The sequence below is a fragment of the Haemorhous mexicanus genome, chromosome 13 (genome assembly GCF_027477595.1).
Source record: "Haemorhous mexicanus isolate bHaeMex1 chromosome 13, bHaeMex1.pri, whole genome shotgun sequence".
NCBI classification, from domain to species: Eukaryota; Metazoa; Chordata; class Aves; order Passeriformes; family Fringillidae; genus Haemorhous; species Haemorhous mexicanus.
In genome coordinates, this window is record NC_082353.1 from 13,860,746 (window position 1) to 13,883,798 (window position 23,053).

Sequence of the window (23,053 nt, forward strand, 5' to 3'; positions counted from 1 at the left end):
GGAAAAGAATGGCAGGACAAAGTCAAAACCTCAGTTTGCAAGAGTCTCTTTCAGTCTCTCCAGAGCAGTGGGGAATAATCCTCTCACAGCTGAATTCAGAAAAGCAGCTCCCAGATGCTCCTAGTCTAACTACTGAGCTCAAGCCTGCTCTTCTGTGCACCAAATGTCACCTCTCCATCTTCCCCTCCCTGCCTCCTTGGCTGCAGTGGAACAGCTTGTTCTGCTCTCAAACTGCTCAGGCAAAGAGAAATGGGAACTGGAGTGGGGTTTGAGGATGTAACTCTTCAGCTATCTCCAGGCCACCCACCCTCACACTGAGGTCTTGGATACAGCCTTGAAAATGGGTGCATGTGCCAAAAAGCATCAAGGAAGAACAGGATCCTTAATACTGAATAAAGCATTAAATGACCACTCCATGTCCACTTCTGGCATCCACTCATTTTAGCACAGATGGCAGCAAGGTGGGAAGAGTTCAGTAAACCATTATAAGAAGTCAGAGGACTGTGTTTTGCAGTAAGAGACTAAAGAATTTGTTTTATTTTCTTCCAGCAGATTGTTGCAATGTGATGTCTTTGCAGTCTGTGTACGTACTGGCATGAGGCAGAATTCAGAGCATGGGAACATGAAGACAGATGCATATGAATCACAAATATGGTTACATAGAAGTTCATCATTAAGGTAATTAGAACTTCTGGATTATTTATTCTGCTCTATGCAAGTTATCACAGCAGTGATATTCTGGTTTTGGAAAAGTGGCTGATCTCACCTCAACATTTAATAACGTCTTATCAATTTTGGGAGCTACATTTCAGTTTAGCTCATTTTTCGAAAGCCTGCTCAGTCCTTCATATTTTGCATTAATGACTGGAAGAACACAATGTTGTAATTGGCAGGATCAAGTGACATGAATTTGCCTCACTAATGGTTTGTTTTCTTTTTCTTTCTTTTCCACTGTTAATTGTAACTTACTATGTGTTGTCCTGATTGTACTCAACATACAAATGTTATGTAGCTTAATGAAATGTGAGACATAAACCCACACTTTTATTCCGTAACCATTTGATTTATCATACCAATATATTTTTTGCAGTAACAGGAACTGGATGAGACAAACTGTTTTTAACTGTGGCTAAGGTGAATCCTCTTTGATCTCTAAAATGCTATTTCAAGCAAAGATTTTAGCTTCAATGAACAAGGGAGAAATATATCAACACAAAACTTTGTAGACTGTTATTGAAGACTATAACTGTGGCTATGTTTGTCTACTAAATTGTAATGATCATTTTTTATTTCTGTGGGGAAAATAACCTAGGTTCACCTGTAGAAGCTTAATATCATATTGGATTCTCCACAGGAAGAGGTAGTTCTGAAAGTTTAAATATATTTTGAAGAGTCTTAGTTTGTGTTCTTTTCTTTCTCTGCAAATTTAGTTTCATGGATGGTTTCTGAACTCTTTAAGAACTCCTTTATTGCTTATCATTTCAGTTTCAACTTCTTTGTCCCATCCTTAGGAAACTTACCAAACATGCTGTTATGTTGAAGCATATAGAATTCCAGGTGATAAATACTCTCTTCATGACAGTTACACAGGAGGACTGCTCTCACTTAATTATACTGCTCATTTGCAAAAATTGCTGACCTACCCTGGCATGATAAAAAGTTCTCTTTAGTAGAATGCCTTCAAATATATTTGAAAAATTATTATTGGGCATTTATATCAATTCTGACATATTTTGTTGTAACAATAACCTGAAATTATTGCAAAAAACCTACGATTATTAGAGGTTACATGGGCTGACCAAAAATCCTTCACCACTTGTTGGATTTTATGTAGTGTTTAACTTCTAAAACCAAACAGCAAATGGTAGTGTCATGTAACAGACCAAATGTGTGGTAGAAATTGACTTTGCCTCAATTCTTTCCGTGATGAATGAACATTCTGTTCTCAGAAATAATTGCTTGGATGAAAAGGTCGCACACATCAACCGTGGAGTGCAAATGGTTACTCCCCAAATCCTTGTTAAGCTAATTTCATAGGAAGCAGGAATTTGTGTTGGTGTTTCTGAATGTTGTATAAACCCCAGTGTTCAGAAGAAACCATTCAGTAGTCCCAAAGTGTGGCACTGTTTAAAATCAGTTAACACTTACAGACCAAATTCCATAACCACCCAACACAGCACAATCAGCTGATGTATGGTTAGATATTAATTAGCAAGGGGCAGATAAAAATGTTGAATTTCAAGTACTTCTGGAAGCACCAACATTTTCAACAAGCAATGAGAACAATAAGCTATGTTGTATCAAAGGTCATGCATGTGATGCCATACAGGGGTCATGTAATTATTGAGATAGCTACATGCATTCCTTTTAAACAAATTGCAATTTGTTTCTGAAAAACAAAGGTGGAGGAAAAATCCAAGATCTGGGGAACTTGTGTCTGGATAAATTGATAACTTAATCAAAATGATTAATTTGATTAGTTCAACCTGTGGAATTTGGTGCCATTTGAGAGCAAGTATAAGCAGACATATTTTATGGAAAACTTTGGAATGCCAACATACTTTAGAGCAATGAAAAAATTTTCTTTGTAATATTTATTTGTTTTTCTTATTAGTACCTAGTAAACATCCACAATCTACTTCTTACTACCTTTATGAAATAGCAATGCCCAATAGGGGTAGTGGTGCATGGATATAGTAAATGAAGGAAGAGAGAGCACACAACAGACACATGAGGAAATGCAGAGCAGAACACCATTACCTCTGATAGACAGGGAGATGGAAGGAGCTTTGTCTTCCTTTGAAACAGTGCCTGGAGATACGAAGCTCAAGCAGAGGGGATTTTGGCTTGGCTGGTCTCTGTTTTTTGCCTGTACTATGATCACTGAGTTCCAGTGTTGCCATAAAAATAAAAGGCAAAGTTAACTACTGCTCCTTACCTGAGCTACAGCAATTTACCATCTATGTAAGAAATGAGCCCACCCCCAGATTTGTAATTATTATCTACTGGACATTCTATTTCACAGCAGGGATAAACATGAATTTGTAAAGCCATGCAGCTGTGGGTGGCTGTCTAGGTGATTATCATGTCTGACTGCTTTCTTCAAGGGATTGCCAGGCCAGAGCTGACTGCATTAAGGCTCTAAGATTAGCTGTTTCATACTCAGCCCTTCCCTTTTATCCTGATTGGCTTCCCCTTCCAAGGCAACAAAGCAGGAGGCATACTTTATCTGCCTTTCAAGCTGCCCACTCTGTCCAAGAGTTTGAATGTTGATGGTTTCAACTGAAATGTATTCAACTAATACCACAGCAACCTGACTAAATTAATAATGTAAGTTAGTTTGATTCAAGAACTAAAAATGTTTTATTGGTCATAAAAATTTCTTACAATATGGTGACTTCTGACAGAATTCCTGATTTGATCCAAACCTGGTGTTTCAATAAGAAAGTCTTAAAAGTAAATTTCAGCTGCCATTTTGGCAACAGATTCACAAAACACAGTAAAATAAAATATCACAGAAATTACACCAACAAGGCTAAAAGTTGCTTTTGTTGTAATTATGAATTATTGACCACAAAGTGTTCTAGGTCCTCTGCTCAATATGCTCTGGAGTGAATTATCACCCTGACTGACTTGGGATGAACAAAGAGCACAGCTCAATATGCTGGGCCATCTTTAGGCAAATTTTTAGTTTCTCTGTAAGACTGAATAGAATCTGAGAAAGCAGAAAGGGGAATGAAAACAGAAAGGAAAAAGGGTGCACGGTGAAACAATAGCTGGAGTGTTATTCTGGATCACCATGTGATGTCATGGAGCCATTCATAATCAGACCTGAATATGTCCCTGACCACTGTAGATTACGCTGAAATAACTAATTACTTCAGGTAGCTTCAAAAGAAACCAGTAAATTCTCTAACATGAGGAAAGTTTTTTCTTCTGCATATGCTGAACTGAGTGTGATTTCCATGTTAGCATAAAAGTTCCCAGAGTGTGTATGTGTATATAGCAGGAAATAATTTATATTTCTCTATATGTGTTTATTTTCATGGCAGAGTTACATTCACTGGTTATTTTTGAGACTATAATACATCTTGGGTGTTCTGGCTAAACTGATGCTGCCAAAATTGTCAGCAAAAAGACAGGAAAAGCTGATGAACCCTTAACTTTTCCCCAAACAACTGCTCAGTTGTTTCTTCAGGATATGGAAGAGGCAGAAAGTCCAAGCAAGAAGAGTGGTAGAAAACCAGGGAGGAAGGATAGAAATTTCTGTCTGACATGGATTTCACAAACCTCTGTTTGATCTTTTAGACACCCCAAAACAATTCTCCACAGTTATTAGCATTTCAGGAGTTATAAGAGATTTGAATATTAAGGAAAGGTAATTCAAACTTCAGTTCAGTGCTCTGCTTATTCACTAGTTTCTTGCTTTCATTTTGCTTAGGAATTTAATACCTTTATAAATTGTACCAGTAATGTTTACAGGAACAACTAAACGCGATTTTTGGAAATTATTTTCTTAGACTAAGGTCTCCAAGGGTATGTGAAACATAATTCCTGACAATTTTAACATGAAAAAAACTGAAGAAACAGCTCTTCAGTCTCTCAGGACTGGTGTCTCTGTTGCAAATGGGACTTGTGCTAAGAGTTGCTTAGGTATTTTTAACTTGTATGCCATATAATTAAAAAACTAAATATATGCATAAAAATAAATGCTACCATGGATAATTCTTATTCCCTTCTGTGGGTTTGTCAGACCCACAGGGACAGCACTGTGGTTTGTGGGATGTTCTCCTAGCAACTCCTACTAACATCAGAATTACTTGGGCAGCTGAATCTTCATACCCCACACTAAGAGTTTGCTACTTTATGTGCAGATTTCATATGCCCATATCTCTGGTCATTTGCTCAGGGTTACTTCAGTTTCTTGTCATCTTACAAATGCTTTTCATAACAGCTTTATGCTATTACTTACTGAGCTTCTCTGCTGTAGTTCTTTGTATTTGGAAAAAAAAATGATGAAGATGAAGATATGGTCCCTGCCCCAAGGAGGCTCTAATTAAAACAAGACCAGCATTATAGAAACATATATTCGAGCTGGCCTCTAACTGGATGGTCTGTTTAGTTTTGTTTTGACGTATTGTACGAAGCAGCATTTAACAGATGTTGGGAAATTAGCTCTCTGAGTTTCTTGTATAAACTTAGAGCAGAGATTCATGTGTATGAATTAATTTCATCACTGAATGTGGGCATTAATGTCATCAGGCATTTTTAAATGTTTGTGCCTATTCTGCTGTACTTCAAGTCCTCCTTGCCAGAAAATATAGAAACTTCTCCAGAGAAGTTGCTTCAGTTGTAGCAATACTTTCTAGCACTATACTGACAGTTTTCTTCTGTTGAGTGAATGTTGCCTTGTACAAGCCCAGCAGTGGAAAAAAAAGGGAAGAAAAGTGTCAATTGTTTCATTACATACCCTCTGCACACAGCGTTGACCAAAAAAATCCCCCAAAACCCCAAAGTGGAAGGGTCTCCCTGTGTCTTTATGCCAAGTTATCCCTCTTCTTGTCAGTAATGCTAATTTATCATGCAAATCCTGCAGTTTATATCCTTATGGCTGCTCATATCCCTGCTGACACAGCAAACATCCAGCAAAGTGACAGATTTTCCCACTCCTCCTCCTTGCCAGGAGGATTGAGTGTTGAGGATTAGATTCCCTTTTACAGCTTCCAGGGCAAAGTCAAACTAGCATGAAGAGGGGAGCTGACAGAGCAAGGCTTGCCCCGCTGTGCTGTGTTCAGGCAAGGAAGCAAGGCAGGTCAGGCAGAGTGGATACAAGATCTGGGACAAAGCCTAAAACAGAATATAGTTAGAAAAGAAATGTAGCTGACAAACTGACACAGAGATTTCATAATCTTGACCTGTATTTAATGTACTCTGCATATCAGATCTGTATTTTTTTTTATTTTGTGGCCTCCTAGTTCAATTTTCATACATTGAAGTCTTAAGTGTTTTTAAAACAACAACTATGGTTTTAAAAGATCATTTCACACCCACCCCACTCAAATTACAACAGACGTGCAATATTAATTTAGGGTGAGTGGGCACAGATGTTAGCAAAATCACCCTCTTACCTGCCAACTCCACCAAATTTTCCAGTGCTTGGATATTTTCTTCCACTGATGTGCAGAATTTTATTGTAATGTTCTCTGTGCCTTTTTTCCCCTCAGATGTTTTATTCAGTCACTAAACCTGCATATGGCTTCCTCCTCTATCAGCTGTCTGAGCTAAAACAATACTTCATGACAATCACTGAACAGAAAAGCAGCTCTGAGGATACTGATGTGATTAGGTGTGAGGCCAAGAGCTTGTGCTGAGTGCTAGAAGAGCACTTTATAACCACAGTAAATCAGTACATTTGGGCTAGACAACATGGCAGAGAAGTGATGTGATGTGAAATATGAGCTGGGGAAGAATGTGGAAGAGAGGGAAGTGAAAAGGCATATTTAAGCTGGATTTTCATTTTCCAGTGTTAAGTGTGAGTTAACCAGTCAGCTTTTCTTTGCTGACTCTGAGTTCTCTTCTTTACTTCAATACTGTGCTGCTAGCACCCAACTGCAGAGCAAAACGTGCAGATATGAGCACTCTCTGTGCCTCAGGCCTGTGAAAGCTATTGTAACACAGCACTAAATTTGGACTAATGCACCCTGGCCCTCAGCAAGGACTAATAGCTCAGGACCAGCTTCATCCTAACAGCTTTTGAGCTGTCTGGGATGGAGGCAAAGTGAGTTTTATTTTCCCACAATGTACTTTGTGGAGCTATCCATATTGGAATTTGGAAGAAGCATTGAAAGCTTTTTAAATACATGGCTGTGCCATACACCTACAAAAAACAAAGTGCATTGCAAAGGAGGGAAAGGGCACTGCCCTTATTTCATGATAAGCACTATTAGGACAAGAAAAAGCAACACAGTGGTCAGGTCTGGGGTGTGGTTCAGGTCTCCATTGCCTTAACCATCAGAAATATTGTGACTGTAATTGGCAATAGCAGGATTGTTCATACTCCACTAATATTCAATCCCATCATTCTTTATAATAAATCCTGTGTTTATCAGCAAATGGATAAATTACAAACCCTACCGTGCACTCTACACAGCCTGATTTTTCCTAGTTTAGTACCTACAGAATCAAAGCAGAATTATGTCAGACTGTTGTGAAAATGGGAATAATTTTAATTTCTGTAAATTGGCAAAAGGAATGGCAGTAGCCCTATAAAAATATGCATTGCTTGTTACACATCAAGTTTCATATCTTTACATAGAAAGTGAAAGAAAAAGCTCCTAAGTTCCTCTAATTATGCTTTTGTTACAAATGACTTAATATTCTAATTAATATAAAGAAGTTGATTGAATGCAATACACAATGTCCTTCATTGCTCTGTCTACCTTTGTGCTTAACTTCATTTTCCAAAAAGATGCTAGAACATTAATGACATATCCTAGCCTAGAATTCAAGCGTGTTTTCACTTGGTTTCCTTCTGTGGCATTGTTTCAGGGACTCGTTTGGATTTGAACATCTCAGGCTGTTTTACAGACACGGCAGGCATTGTGCTGTTTAGAAATTGTGCTGCCATCGTGTGGACAGTATTAAAACGTGCAAAAACCGGTTTTAAAAAAATTCGGGAAACGGGTAAGTGTCTGTTACAGTGAATTAGATGAATTATAAATATATATGATATGATATAAGAGCTGTGCACAAATCTGTAGGTTTTACACTGCTAATGGAATCAGGAATATTGATTCAATCCTGTTTATTTTCAGCTCAAGAAATCCTTTCTAATGAGCACAAAGTGATCAAAACACACAAGTCTCCAAGCCACTTTTAATCAGTACCAAATTCCAACATTACCTGCTTTTTTTACTCATTTCTATATCTCTTTATTTCTTTGTTTTTCCTCTAAGTCTTTGCAAAACTTGTTTTTGTACAGGGGGCATTGCTTTCTTCCACTCACACACACAAACACTCCTACCCAGAACATCAGCCAGCCCAGGCACCTTGCCCACACAGTCCTCATTCCTGCATGAGTTCACACGAAGCTTCCTTTCAGAAAAGGTTTTGGTTTAAAGCCTCTTCTTGTTTCCTACATTTGACCCAGAGTTAAGAGACAGAGTTGAAATAGCTGCATCTAATATCAGGAAAACTCCAATGGCCAAATTAGAAACACTACAGTGCATTCCTGCAGTTTAAGTCTTATTAAAATTAATTATCTACAAAACTTTATCTACTAAACTTTAATATCTACAAAATATAAGCAGACCTAGGTCAATCCATTGTGAAAATGTGCAATTTATATCCATGAATTAGAAGATAATCTCAAAATAAAAAAGTCTAACTTGTAATTTATTAATATGCAATGTTTTGCTGGATGGAGGGTGGAAAAAACTCAACAACCAACTTTCTTTCAGATGAACTTTAAATGTCAAAGCATCCCATGATAACTTTGTGTGTGTTTGGTTTTCAGTGCTTTGGAAACTGTCCACTCACCCTTTTAAAAATTGTGACACTGGTTTGGCTTTGGAAGAATTGGTTAAATATACTCTGAGAGCCAGTAATTTAATGGAAATCTATTAGGCTTCCTGGGTTATGACAGCTTTTGTCATTGGTGAATGTGAAAATGGGAAAAGGAGCCTTTCCTGATTTACAATTTTTTACATGTGGTTCATCAAGTTTTAAGAGTTTTTTGCCCATTATAACTTTGATGAGTTAATGAGATTATGCAATATTACTAATGGCAGACTTTAATTTCCATTTTTAAAATAAACATCTCTAAAATATAAAGAGAAAGAAACAATAATCAGTCTCATCAACCTCTCCTGGCTCTGGTCTTGGGCTTTTATATCCTCTGTCTTTTCATGAAACTAATTTATTCTCATACCCTTCTGGGAGAGCTTTGGGTCTTTCAGGCATTGTGCCATCTTCAGGACCAGGATTTCCCGTAATTATCTCCCAGTAATTCTTATCTTCTTCAACTTTGCGAGCATCCAGATAATTGTGACAAATGACTTCAAATTCTCTTCCAAAACAAGACCTGCAAAGTCAAAAGAGATGGGATAGGCAGGGAGAACCAACATATATACAAATTCAGCAAATCTTCATTACTTGTGAATTGTTTGAGATATTCTCATTTTTCTCTTGGTATACTCAGAAATATCACCATGCACTTTCAACTACCAGACCCTTACAAGAAACACAAGAACCCACTTTGTTTCCTATGAATAATTTAGGAATCTGAAATCTAAAATAAATGCCACCTTTCTAGCCTCAGAGCTAAAAGGAGCCCCAGCAGAATAAGGTCCTGATAGACCAAAAGCTTGTTAGGCCCTCATCCCCACTTCTCTCTGACTGAGGAAGATTTCAGCCTCAAACTTTCAGACCTTTCATCCTCAAAAACCTTACACAAATTATCATTCAGGTCTTGCTTAGAAGTTAATGGGAAACACTGGTGTACTCCTTAGCAGTGCCTAATCAATATCAATTTAATGCATGTATATTAACTGAATTGAGAGATTAACTTTGATTTTCTGAGACATTGATTCAGATGGACATAAGCATCTAGAATTTTATGCACTGTGGTTTTAGTTAGTTCCCTTTTTCTTTACGCTTCTTAGTATATCATTTTTTCTTCCTCCAAAAGTAACCCAAAAAACTGACATTGCTCAAGATATTCAATGGGAGAACCACCAATAAACTAGAGAACACTAAAAGCATGATAGGATAATGAAAAATGAAAAACAAACTCCACACAACTAAGACTGATCCAACTGTCTGCAGCAACACAGGAGCACATGTTACAGCCAAGAAGTAAAATAAGGGAAAGGAGAATGGCATTTTCCATTATTTTCCATTTCCTCAGTGTGTTCTTAAAGCACTGCTCTTGTTCCTCACAATAATTCTTGCTGTTGGCCCATCACTGTGCACTCCCCTGCCAGTTGTAAGTTACTCTTACCACACACAGAAGGTCCTTGGAACAGCTAAGTTGCGATTGGTGTAGCAATGAGTAATAATAATCTTAGTTTCTGCCTGGAAAAAAAAAAGAGCAAGGGAAGACACTTGACAAACATTTTTAAACCAATACTGTGAATAAAGACTGTCTTTAACAATTAGTTAATTTTGACTGTGTTTATTAGTGAGCTTATTCATGTAAATGTGTCTTAGTTCAAGGCTGGGAAGGAACAGTTGTATTTGTGATACTCTCTTGTACACCAGCACTTCAGGAAGCCTAGCAGTTATCAGACAGGAAAATACTGCATTTACAAAAGGCTGAAAACATTTGGAAAATCATCCATTTATTCAGATGCCTTGAGAATTTTATTAGACCTTTAATCTACAGGACTTCTTAGTTAATTGCATCTCCAAATATTGGAAATGGAATTTACTGTCTCAAAAGGTTGGAAAAACAGCTAAGTAATGCACCCTCACAACACTATAATGTCAAGCTTTGAAAATTTCTATGAGAAAAACTGAACAAGTTAACCTCAAAATGAACAGTAGAAACAATTTTTAAAAGCAGATTCCTAATTAAAGAGATTGTTCCTTCCCTCTCCCCCTTCCTAAAAGTAGAGGTCAGAACTGGCATGAGGGAAATATGTGAATAAAATCAGCATAACATTTTTTTCCCAGTAGTCCACCTGTTTCAATTAAATATTCATAACATTTCCTACAGTTTTAATTTCTTACAGGAACTGGAAATCCTTCATGTTCAAGACGCAGTTGTGGATCCAAGCACTTTGCTTGCCAGAAAGTCAAATAGGAAAGCTCAGCTGTCAGAAATACTTTCTGAAGGCGAGATTTATTAGCAAAATCTCTAAATGTTTTGTGGTCACTTGCCAGATAAAACTGTAAAAAATATATATATATTAAGGACAGTATTAATGTAAAAGAAACAAGATATGCAATTTTGAAACATATTTTTGAGCAAAAGAACTTTTCTCTAGGCTCCTGACAGATCAGTCTTCCCAGCTAAAACTATGCAGGCAAAACCCATAGGATAGATTCTATACTGTTGATAAACTCATTAAGTAGTTATTCTCTATGCAGATTTGTGAATACTAATTTAAAATTGAATTTTCATTCCAAATATTATTTCATCAAAGTGATTGTTGAGAAGGAAAACATTTTCAAAGTTGTGGTGATTTATTTTGAGTGCATACGTACATGTAATGCCTTACTTGCTTTTAATTTGCAGAGGGAAAGAATGTTACTATTTAATAGAAGTCTGCTTCCTCAGAGTGATGGAATAATGCATGACTTTATATTCCTACTACGAATTATCTTCATAAGAAAGGAAATCTTCTCATTTTGGAGTTTCACAGAATATTCTGAGTTGAAAGGGACCACAAGGATCATCAACTTCAATACCTAAGTGAGTTGTTCAAAGTGAAAAAACCCTAAAATCTCCTTCAAGAATTCTTTCATGATTCACAATCTGTTTGTGATTTATTTCTCTTTCCTTTTCAGATTTCCTTTATTCAGTCATTCTGGCTAACAGCCCCCTTGGTCTGCTCACCTGACCTCAGGTAAGTAGCATGAACTTCATAATTAGGTATTGCTTATCTTGACCTATGCGTGATTCTGAGCCTGTTCTGTAAAACTAAGACATTGCACCAGTGTAAAGCTTTATATATCTATTCTTAAAGAGGGATTCAATGCACATTATCAATACATGCTACCACTGCCATTTGTAACTCTGTTGCCTTACCAGTTTGTCAGAAACCCCTCCTTTTGTCCCAAGAAGAAAGTTCTGCCCATATCTAAGTGGTTCACCCACTGCACTTCCATCAACACTGTTAAAATTGAAAAAAGGTACATTCAAGTATCAGTTTTACTATTGTTTAGGGGTTTTGTCTGTTTTGGGCTAGAGTTAGATGTTGCTTTGTGACAACATTTTGTGTTGTTTACCTTTTAAAATAGGTAAAATATCTTAACCTAAGGCAGAAGCTTTGACTATTGAGCAGGACCCTGTTCTTCTGTTCTGTATATTTGAGAGAGAGAATTTGCTGGATTTTTTAGAACAGAACCATGTCCACTTCATGGAAAGCCAAAGCAATGACACATATTTCAGCTTGCAGGAGAGTGAATATTAATACTAGTGATATTTGGACATGTTTTGTCTGCAACTGGAATAAAAACAGCTGCAGAATTTACCAAATGACACACTGAACTTGATTCTGTCTTCACACCTAAGCTGATTTAGAGGTCCTTGGAATTAATCAGAGTAATATAGCAGTATAGAATCAAGCTTAATGCATGATTGAAGACTCTTTCTTAACTAAATTTACTCATATTCCTTTGTATATTAGCAAACTTTGCTGTGTATTTCTCAAAACAAGATACCTAAAGATAAACTAATAATTGAAAACAACTCGGAATAAGGTAGCAGACCTTACAATACAGAAAGCATTTCGACCTATGGGGTCCACCCTCTTGACTGCACTGAGTCCACGTGAGATCTGCAGGGGTTCATCTGAGTACAGGGACACTTCTTCCATGTCAACAGCCAGAGTGACATCACCACGCAGTTCGGGGTCCCTCTCCTCCGAGGATTTGCTGTCTGGGTTCATAAGCAACACGGTGTCTCCAAAGTGAACAAATCCATCAGAGGATACTGACAGCTCTACCTAAATTAGAATTTACATGAGACTTTACAGAATTATCTAAACCTAACATCAGAAGTATTTTAGTATATAATTTCCTTAGCATTCTTAGTGCATGCAGAACAATAATAGGTGTTATGCCACTCTGCGGGGGTCATGGGGAGGTGGACACAACCCTCTTTAAAAATTACCTTCTTGAAAATATTCTCTTTAAGTCTGGCCAATCTCTGTACGAAAAGCTGTCCTTTCTCTCGCTTACGGATAAAATCCTTCAGGAGGTCCTGTTGGCAAAGGAGAGAGAAGCAGATAAGTTATCCAGCACCCACGATCTCGCGTTTAAAGTGGATTTAGCGAGCCGGGGAGCAGCCCGGAGCGGGGGAGGCGGCGGTGCCCGGGGATGGCGGTGCCCAGGGACGGTGGTACCTGCTGAGCGATCTCGTCCTCCAGCCAGTTCCCGATGCGGACCCCCAGGCGGTAGGAAGCCATGGCCGGGCCCGGCCGCGTCCCGCGTCGCCATAGCGACCGTGCCGCGCTGCGATTGGCCAGCCCGGGGAGGAAGGGTCCCGATTGGCCAGCCCGGGGAGGGCGGGGCGCCGATTGTCCAGCCTGGGAAGGGCAGGGCCGCGATTGGCCAGTTGCGTCAGGCAGGGCGGGGCCAGGGGCGGGGCTTGAGCGGCGCTGAGGGCGGAGCGGGGCCGTGAGGGGCCGTGGGGTCATGGAGTGTTTGACAGGGCACAAGAGCGTTTGGTTCGTCCCTTCCCGCTGTAAATCCAACACTGCCAGGTCTTCCCGGCACTATGTCCCCAAGTGCACGCGTCTTTTAAATACCTCCGGGCGTGGTGGCTCCACCACTGCCCTGGCAACTCGTTCCAGTGCTTGCCAGTCCTTTCGGGGGAGCAGTTCCCAGTGTGAGCTCCGCCAGAGCCTGAGGCTGTTCGCTCTGTTCCAGCGCTTCCCATGTGTGTTCCAGCGCTTCCCATGTGTGTTCCAGCGCTTCCCATGTGTGTTCCAGCGCTTCCCATGTGTGTTCCAGCGCTTAGCAGGTGTGCTCTACAGAGCAGTGAGAGCAGCTCAGGCCAGACCCTCCTCGGGCACTCGCCTTCTGCACTGCGTCTTAGACAAAGAGGTGCAGCAGTTTAACACAACAAATCAGTTCATTATCACTGCGCTGTTGGTGAATGCTGTCAATCATAGAATAGTTTGGGTTGAAAGGAACCCTTAAAATCGTCTCGTTTCAGCCCTCCCCTGCCAGGGACACCTTCACCAGAGCAGGGTGCTCCAAGCCCCATCCAACCTGATCTTGAGCATTTCTGGGGATGGGGCAGCCACAAGCTCTGTGAGAAACCTGTGCTGGTGTTTTACCTTCCTCGTCGTGAAGAACTTCCTAGTGTTTAGAGGGAGTGAATGTATCACGTGAATGTTTTGATTGTAAATATTTTGCTTTGTTATTATCTTGGTTTGAAATCTACATGGCAAGTTAAGCTAAGTGACTATGCCCTGTGCTTATTTTCCAGATAGGCTAAGCCTATGATCTACAGAGAAGGTGTAAATCCTTGCACAACACATTTAATCCCTTTATCACTGTTACGGTTTTCTTGCAAGCTTGCTATTGTAAGATTTCAATGCAGGACAACTTAGATTAAAAAAAATGGTTTTTTGCATGGACAGCTGGGCTGCATCTTATCATCAGGCAGTTTTGACAGTAATTCACATAAAACTTGGCTCTTTCCTGTTTGTTTTTTAATCCAAAATGTTATTACTCAAAAGTTATTTAGCAAATCCCAAACTTTTAACGTCCAAATTCTATCTATTTTTGTTCAAATAGCACCACTCAGTGTTCAGTTCTGGTAAATGACATTTCCCTACATCTAGCTCTGTTGTCAGCAATGCTGAAACTTGCAATTAAAATAAGGAAGAAACTTTGTTCATCTTACTCAAATGCTAAATGCCAAATGCCTTTTTCCCATTTCAGAATTAAGCCACTTCAATTAATATTCAGTAATAAATCATTGTTATAAAATCATCTATTATGCTTAGCTGTGTCATTAAGAGCAGGTGCACTGTCTTGCTGTAGCATATATAAAATTCACAGCAAGCTTCCAGAGTTTTGTAGCCTTATGCACTGTCTGTACTCATTTAATTACACATTCTGATGCAGAGAGAAGTATTTGTACTAAAATGTAACTGTGTACAAAAATATCTCCAAGCATCTCTTAGCAGGATTATGCTGAGTATCCTTGTCAACTGGAAGGATTTAATTTCTGATTACATAGTGTTTCCTGTAAACAAACAAAAAAGGAGCTTCCTATAAAGGTGTTTGAAAATTGAACATCTTCCCTGCAAGAAAGGTTACAGACTGTTCAACTGAGCTCAGTTTCCTTATGTGCAGATAAAATCTGTCTTTACTCCTAACATTTGTTTGCTTTATTAAATGGTGTGAAGAAAAGCTGTGCTTGTGAAAGAGTTGATCTGTTTTGTGTGTCAAGTTATGCCAGAATACAAATTGACCAGAATTAAAGGTCTATGTGATTTACTGAGTACAATAATATTGCGGGTTTTTGGTTTTTTCTAAGTCATTGTTAAGCAAAATTTTAGCCAGCTACTTTCAGAGACTGTTCTACTGTCTGGAGTTGCAGATCTTTTATCCTTTTTATCTTCTCTTTTTGTTTTTTAGTGAAAGATAACTAGATTGTTGAGAAGACCCCAAATAGCACATAGAGCTGTCTAAGCCATTAGTTTACATAAAAGGCTGGGCTGGTTAGACTTTTAATTGCCTTAAGCTTGTCGGAAATGTGTGAGCTAGAACATGTTTTAAATTCTTGAAATTGTAAATGCATTGGTGTATATCAGTACTACAAATTATTGTGTGTGGTCCAGTCTGGCTAAAAGAACAGGGTCTGAATGGGTGTGAACATATATCCATGAAAGATGAATGTGATCTTACTTAGAGAAAGTGGCAGAGCAAAAAATACTAAAAAATAAGTAATCAAATCACCTGCATGTTGGATGAGAATTTTTTTATTACCTGCCTTTTCTGCCTTGGGAGTGTGGCTATGGGGTTTTTTCCTGTTTTCTTTTTCCTTTTGAAAATTGTGAGCATGCCAAATTTGACTAAGAACAAAGACTAAATAATACTGCACAGGAGTAAAATGTTCTCTGGGACAATTTGTCTCCTTTCATGTTATTATTTTACACTAGAATTATTCTGACACATGCTGTGAATCAGTTTTCTCTGCTGCTATTAGGTTTCTGGTTATTAAAATGATTAATCTACTAGTTAATAATATAACTATAGTTTCTTATTCTAACCTATGCCCCAAACACTCCTCTGTTCACAGAACAAAAGGAATTAAGTAGTTCATGTGATATGATTTAAGGATTGTTGTTTTGCCACTTGTGGGGATGCCTCCCATTTTGGCTGTGAATTCAGTGTGGAGTTTTCCTGTAATGATTTTTGCTGGGAAGCAGTGAACCTAGTCATGGTACATTATTTTCTGAAATTTAGCAATCCATTAAGCTGACCTTTTAGTCTACCTTTTACAAGGAAAAGGAGCAGGATTCTTGTGTGCCATATTGGCAGTAAGTTGCTGATACAGGTACATGAGTGGAAATTTACCCTGTATGGGATCTGGTTAAAGGCATCAAAAATGGATATTCTTGTTAATTTGGTGTTTCCTAACCAAAAGATTCTGCTGGAGAAGGAGGAAAGGGGAAAGGAATAATTTTCAATAATTTTCATGTGTCTAAGACTAATAATAATAATAATAATACTTGCCAGTAAGTTTGGATTGAGTTATCCACATCTCCATGGTGTTTTCTACTGGTTTCTAACTTAGATTTGTACAGAGCATTCCCTTTAGAGAAATTGTATAATGAATATTTTCTCTTCAAATTGAGCTGTTCCATCATGACTGACTGTGCCAGCTATTTGAAGATTTTCTCCTCTTCCTGGCTGAATTCCATTCAGCAGATGGACTTGAAAAACCACTAGAGTTCTGTATCTCTCAGAAAAATATTGTCATTCCAGAAGCAGTAATTTATGAAAAGAATCTAGAAATTTTAAAGTATGTCTCCAAGAAATAACACTGTATTTTTCAGAGATCTGTTTTAACTCTGAATCAGCTAAAATACTTTCATCAGCAATAAATAGTTTAGTGTGACCAGAAACTCCATTAACAAAGCTCCATTGCTTCCTCCATTTATCTCTTCACAGGACTGTGCATCATGTATGTCTACCCTTAGGCAATTTAAAAATGCTTCTTTTCCAAGCTGTGGAGTATTTCTCCAAGGTGTCTGAACAGAACAATGAGACTGGCCATGTCATTGGCTAAGAAAAAGTCTCAGCTGACATCTCTTAAGAACTGCTTGTTTGGGACCTGCTTGAAGAGACTTGTGATGTTCACCCACTTCCAAGGTATGGAGTGCATTGCATATGCTGAGCTGCAGAGTTCTGTCCTCAGAACAGGCAGTGACACAAAATCACTGTGGCTGAGGGATGGTCCTATTATAATGGATGGAAATCAGGTCACTGATCTGTTTAAAGTTTCGTTTCCATGAATACTCATGCTTGAGATTTTGAAATTTGCTTTCTGTTAGCAATTTTTGCATGTAAAAAGCAATAGCATGATTATCTGTAGAGAAAAAAAAAAAACCCTAAGCTCCATGACTTAAGCTGACTTTGTGTGGGTTGTTCAGGCATAAAGTCCTGCCAAAATGAGCGTACTGCCCCTGAAACTGGAAGGCGACATTTCTGCACGACCTCTTGTGACCCAGATCATTCTGTTAGTTCCCACTTTGGGGCTATGTATAGATAGTGCTCAGGGTTGTCTTTGCTTCCCTTTTGAGCCTTGCCTGCAGCATGATTCCTCTCCTTTATTGTGAATTGCCTATTGGATCAATCCTTGCCCTGTGATGTCACTTCACTCAAGTGTTGTCACTTTCCTCCTTTTGGGTTTTCCTTCCCTGTGAATAGGATAGCGTTAAAAAAGAGACCAGTCTGCTCCCTTCATTTTCCATGGTGCAAATATACGCTCCAGTCTTGAAGCAAAGTAATAATGTACACAAATAACACTGGAGATATGGGTCAGTCTATCTTCAAACCTTTCCTAAATTTGTTTGCTAGAAACTATATCCCACTGGCCCCCATTAGAAGCTTATTTTTGGTAGTTAAGGTTTAGAGATAAGGAAATTAAAAGGATCAGAATACTTTGGTTCACTTGAATCTGTGTTCCATAAAATGAGCTGTCTAGAAACAGGAACAGAAACTGATTTATGTATTTCTACCACAAAACATGAATCAGTTAAATATTTCTGGCAGAGCAAAAAGGAACGTGATGAGACTCTTTTGTCCTAAGGGGGAAAGAACATGTGTATTGTAGTTGTTTTTAACATTTTCTGCCACCATTCTGCTATTTATGGTTTTGAATTGGCTGACCCTACTCTGGCAGTGTATTTATGTCAGACATCACGGCCTACAGAAAATATTTTATATGTCTGAAGACCCTGGCAACTGTTCTAATTTGAGGCTCAGAAGATTTTGGCATTTCTATGTAACAATGGGCTTGTAAATTAGTGCTGCTTAGCTGGTGGCTTTTATTTGAGCTGTGGGAGAGAAACTGTGTTGCAATGTAATGCTGAGGATGCCACAAAGGGATGGAGCACAAATAATGGAATAAATAAGAAAATTGCTAAAATGGTCATTGCAATGTACAGTAATATACAAATTTTATTTGCTAGTCCAAACCAAAAAGCTGGACCATTCTTTCCATGAACACCTGTTCTGCAGAGAAATAACTTTCTTTCTGAAATAACTTTTAATTATTAGAAAGAGGCATCCTATATGTACTTTTCAGTGGACTGGAATGATACAGAATAGGCCATTTTCAGTCTGAGTTTTAACTGAAGCCTCTGAAAAACAAGCAAGTAAAATGGATTATTGTAAAAGCAAGGGCTGAGCTCTTTACAAAGGAGTCAGAGTATCTGGTCTGTGTGCAGGAACTGTATTTTTATGCTGCTCCCATGGGGTCTCTCTGATCACACAGAGCACTGGGGGGTCTGTACTCCCCTTGTAGTCAGGGGAGATCCTGGAGGCAGCTCAGAATTGCACTGGCATCTCATAGGTATAGGGAACTCTTGGTTAAAGTTCAGAATAAATGGTGTTTAAAATGTGTTATTTATGTTCATTGAGCTAATCAAAGAGCAGCTTTCCCTTCTCCCTGCTTCTGGCAGCAGCAAGTATTTTCAATAATATATCAGAACTAATTATGAAGATCACCAGACCATAAGCATTGCTATTATTTAAACTTTTGAGAATCCATCTTGGAGGGAGGAAGCAGATACACAAACGAATGTATAGAGTCATCATAATCCATATGACTTGTTTATATCTTACTCCCTAGGAAAGTTTATGATACTCCCTATCATCTTGATAGGAGTTTCTGAGGAGCAAGCAATATCAAATAAATGTCAAGGTTATTAAGCTTTTTAACTAGGGCTTTCATATGGAAAGAGAAACCCAAATACAACATTTGAGCAATCTTAAGCAGTAGTAGCTACAGCAAAGAAGAAATTAAAAAAGAAATTAGTGATAAAAAAACTAATGAATTATATTCATTAAGAGAAAAGCTTAGATAGATTTTCTTCTTGTTGCAGGGTACACCACTCATGTAAGTAGACTGATATTTCCATAAGATGATTATCAAAGAGGAAATGCATTTGAATTTATATCTCCATTTTGTGTAGTCTTTTGGCATCAAAAACTGTTGTGTCTCTTAAAAAAATTCATGTGGTGATAGAGTTCTCTGTGGAGAACAATCACTAAATCCACAAAGAACTTTTTAATCTCTGTTGATCCTGGCAGCAGTCTTTGGCAGAACTTAAAGCAGCAATGGTGTCTTACAGAAGACTTGCTTGATTTCCCATGATGTAACAGGGTATGTAAACGATTCAGTAGAGTCAACTTTGAGATAAAAAAAATTCTGAATGGAGATGGTCATGCAGGGACTCAAGTTCCAAGGCTTAAGAGTACAAATGTGCAATTAGTGTGACAATACATGATTTTATGTCAAAATATTAGTGAAAATGTAAAATAAGAAACATCAGGAAACTGGTTACATTTGCCAAGAAGTTCCATGTGGAAATTTGAGCCACTTGTATATCATATGACTTAGGATAACAGAGAATAAATTCAGAAAGGAGAAAGGTGAATTGACCTTGGGAGACCAAGGTTAGATCTGAACACTAGCTATAAGGAGAAGGAAAAGTTTGCCTCTTAGTGGCTGGATGGAGGAATAAGTGGCATTCTCCTGATTCTTTCAGACCTGGAGCATGAAGAAAGAGTCAAAGCTGACTGTCAAATTCTGGTTGATAAGGAATGCAAGGGTGATATTATGGCAGAGAAGGAATCATAAAGTCAGAATATCCTGTGCTGGAAGAGTTCCACTGGGATCATTGAGTCCAGCTCCTGGCCCTGCACTCCAAAATCACTGCCCAAGGTGTGGTCCAAGTGCTTCTTGAGCTCTGTCAGGCTTGGTGCTGTGACCAGTTCCCTGGATAGGCTGTTCCAGTGCCCAGCCACCCTCTGGTAGGCTGCCCAACTACCTTTTCCCTTATAGTCAAGCTGAGCCTCCCCTGACTCAGCCTCATGCTGTTCCCTCAGGTCCTGCCACTGTCACCAGAGAGAAGAGAACAGTCCCTGCCCCTCCTTTGCCCCTTGAGAGGAAGCTGTAGACAGCCGCATTCTAAAGGAAGCGTTAGAATGAATGTAATTTTTTTCCTTCTCCTGCTCTCTTATCTTTCATGGTCCTGCACTCTCAAATTCCATTTATTTTTCTACCTCTCAAGTTGTTTTCTTCATTCATTTTGCGGTTTTCTTTTCCCCATCCTCTAGTTCATAGAATCTGTCAGGGCAGCTCAGTCCTTTGGGAATTCATAGGCACTTCTACTGTTATAGGTAGTTTTGCTGATATGAATTCTTGGAGGTACTTTCTAAATATCAGAGATATTGTGTGTTAATTTATCCATTATTTTTTGTAACCACCTTTCTCTTTTCTTCTCTTGTGTTTGTTTGTTAAATCCTGAGCAAAATGCACACCACAATATAATTGAAGGGCAGGGCCTTGATCTGTTCTGAAAGTTACATTGAAAATCCTATGGTTTTTTACATATTTTTATAACTGTATCTTATTTGGGAGTGCTTTTATAACACTATTTCTGTAGCAAGCATCTTCTGTTGTTTGCATCTTCCATATTATGGAGTATGAAAGAGACTAAAAGGAACAATGATTTGTGGAAATTAGGTGTGGCCTTTCCCGAGTTGCAGGTACCTGGCATGGTTGTGTCAAGTTTGGCTAGTTTTATTCATAACAAGATTATATGCTTTCCTACTTTCAGTAAAAGTCTTTCTATTATGCAGTCTTGCATTGACTTATAATAATAATTTTTAAATCTGTTTTTCTTCCTCAGAAATGTGTGTGAAGTCTTGCCAAGGGATAAAAAAAAATAAAAAATAGGAGAAAGCAAACAAACCGAATAAACATGTATCTGACAGAAGAAATGGTTGCAACTGAGAATGGCTGATTCTTCTCTCTGTGAAATGTCAAAGCAAGTCCTGCAAAACAAATTGTTAGAAATAGCCCTGGCTGTTGCAAACTCATAGCCTAAGCTGATCAAAGTTTTGAGCTTCAGTCTGTAAAATCATGAGGGGTGATTCTGTTCCCTACTGCAGGAAAATATGCTGGAAGCCTGGCAATATCTGGTGCTTCTTAATTTTTATTGTATGGCATCTTCTGTGCTGTTACGAATCCTGCACGATCCTAGTTTAATTTGGAAGGCTGGAGGACAGCTTTGCTGCTTTAATAACTTCTGCTGCTCCTATAAGAGGCTTATATTTGTATGCCAATTTAGCGTGCTTAATTTGCTCCTAAAGTTCACTGTTCTCATTGTTTCACATATCCTGGCATGAACTCATTTAATTTATTCCTTTGTTAGCCTGTGTCCAGCTGATGAACTACTAATCCCAGCAGAGGTTATCAAATGTTACAGAAATTGAACTAGATTTTTTTTTCAGGAAGTACTAAAGGAGATATTTGACTATGATATCCTTCTCACTGTAGTGGCAGATAAATGCAGCCATAATCTGCTTATAATGCATAGCTGTGTTTACTTCAAAGAACTGAAATTAGAAAATATCATCCTTCTAGTTACTTCTGTGGTCCAGAATGCTTCTCTAGCAAACTCCAATTATTGTTCTCTCAGCTTTCATGCAAGAGGAGATGAAAGCTAAGAGACCTGTCCTATGAGGAAAGGCTGAGAGAATTGGGATTGTTCAGCCTGGAAAAGAGAAGCCTTTCAGGGTCTCCTTCCAACCCAAACCATTCTATGGTTCTGTGACTTTGATGTTTGCAAACTGAGGTTGGCAGCATAGAGGACCAATTCTGGATTGTCGGCTGTACATTATAATGTCAGCTCTTAGAGCTGTAACAACTTCCAGCTCATGCTTCAGAGTTTCTCATATCTTGAAGAAAACCAGGGTGATGGGTACACTGGATAGCACATGATATCCCTGGGAGACATTTGAAAAGATTCACTTTACTGATTTTTGTTGGCAATTATTACAATGATTGTTGAGGCAGGCCAGGAAAATTTTCTTCTTTTTTGCCAGGTATAATAAATTCACTTCTTCTGTGTTACCATTTTCAGCACTAGGATTATTGCAGGCTTGGAAAGAGAAATGAACTTCTGAGAAAAAAAATATTTTAAGGACAGTTTTCTTCAAGTAGAATTCATAATCAGTGAATCATTTAAGACTGGCATTTCAGTGCAGGATGGATAGGTGATATCCAGAGCTGTCCAGGTATTTTCTGTTTAACTGGAGTAAGATTGCTTATATGCTGATGACCAGTCATTAGTGCAAAAAGGAATAAAGGCAATTCAAAGCACTGAAATTAAAAACATCCTTATGGTAGTTCTTGTTGTCCAGACTCTCATCTGTAGTGTTTTCATGCAGCTTGTTGGTAGCAGATGGAATCTTTTGGTGTCCTTACCATTCTTTTCAGCAGCAAGTTATTCTCGTGTATTTCTGTGTTATCCTAATCCTCGGGCTTTGCCACAGTAGTATCCTGAATAATGTATTTTTATTTTTTTTTTTTTTAAAAGTACTCAGGTGCAGTTTTTACCTCAGCTGTCTGGGCAGCACAAGGATCCAGAGTCAGAGCAGGCACTGATGCTGTGTAGACATGAAGGGTAAAGAGAGGAAGTTTGGACGGGGAAGTTGAAACCTGTAAATGAGATTCAAGGAGGGAATGAAACATGATGAGTGTCAGGCAAAGCAAATGATGATTCCAGCATCCTTGTGGATACAATGGAGAACAAGGCTGGAACTTCAGGAAGGAAGAGGAGGCAGTGAG

The 23,053-nt window shown here is 38.5% G+C and overlaps 1 protein-coding gene and 1 long non-coding RNA gene across 3 annotated transcripts in view; one reads left to right on the forward strand and one right to left on the reverse strand.

Moving 5' to 3' along the window:
• LOC132333421 (uncharacterized) overlaps nucleotides 1-20,563 on the forward strand; it is a 55,503-nt gene extending 34,940 nt beyond the window's left edge. The window contains exons 13-19 of one of the 2 annotated variants that reach the window (XR_009488155.1): nucleotides 550-678; nucleotides 7,549-7,683; nucleotides 11,240-11,416; nucleotides 11,512-11,570; nucleotides 16,861-17,061; nucleotides 19,965-20,140; nucleotides 20,305-20,563. This is a non-coding gene — a long non-coding RNA (uncharacterized LOC132333421). Of the gene's footprint in view, nucleotides 1-549; nucleotides 679-7,548; nucleotides 7,684-11,239; nucleotides 11,417-11,511; nucleotides 11,571-12,922; nucleotides 13,136-16,860; nucleotides 17,062-19,964; nucleotides 20,141-20,304 lie in introns of those variants that run through there. The other variant, XR_009488156.1, reaches the window with a different exon arrangement.
• On the reverse strand, nucleotides 7,869-13,231 carry CFAP161 (cilia and flagella associated protein 161). The gene is made up of 7 exons (XM_059858496.1): nucleotides 13,071-13,231; nucleotides 12,839-12,928; nucleotides 12,436-12,671; nucleotides 11,753-11,837; nucleotides 10,732-10,890; nucleotides 10,001-10,074; nucleotides 7,869-9,082 (listed from the first exon to the last, which is right to left on the reverse strand). The coding sequence occupies exons 1-7, from the start codon at nucleotides 13,131-13,133 to the stop codon at nucleotides 8,905-8,907; spliced, it is 885 nt and encodes a 294-aa protein (XP_059714479.1). The 5' UTR covers nucleotides 13,134-13,231; the 3' UTR covers nucleotides 7,869-8,904.
• Nucleotides 20,564-23,053: the final 2,490 nt, after the last annotated feature.

What these genes read in the sequence shown, in the direction of transcription:
- CFAP161 (XM_059858496.1), bottom strand. Translation starts at nt 13,133, where the DNA reads ATGGCTTCCTACCGCCTGGGGGTCCGCATCGGGAACTGGCTGGAGGAC. An exon ending in GAGGGGTTTCTGACAAACTG is followed by an intron (nt 10,891 to 11,752) that starts GTAAGGCAACAG and finishes TATTTTTTACAG; the next exon opens with TTTTATCTGGCAAGTGACCA. An exon ending in CCAAGGACCTTCTGTGTGTG is followed by an intron (nt 9,083 to 10,000) that starts GTAAGAGTAACT and finishes TTGACTTTGCAG; the next exon opens with GTCTTGTTTTGGAAGAGAAT.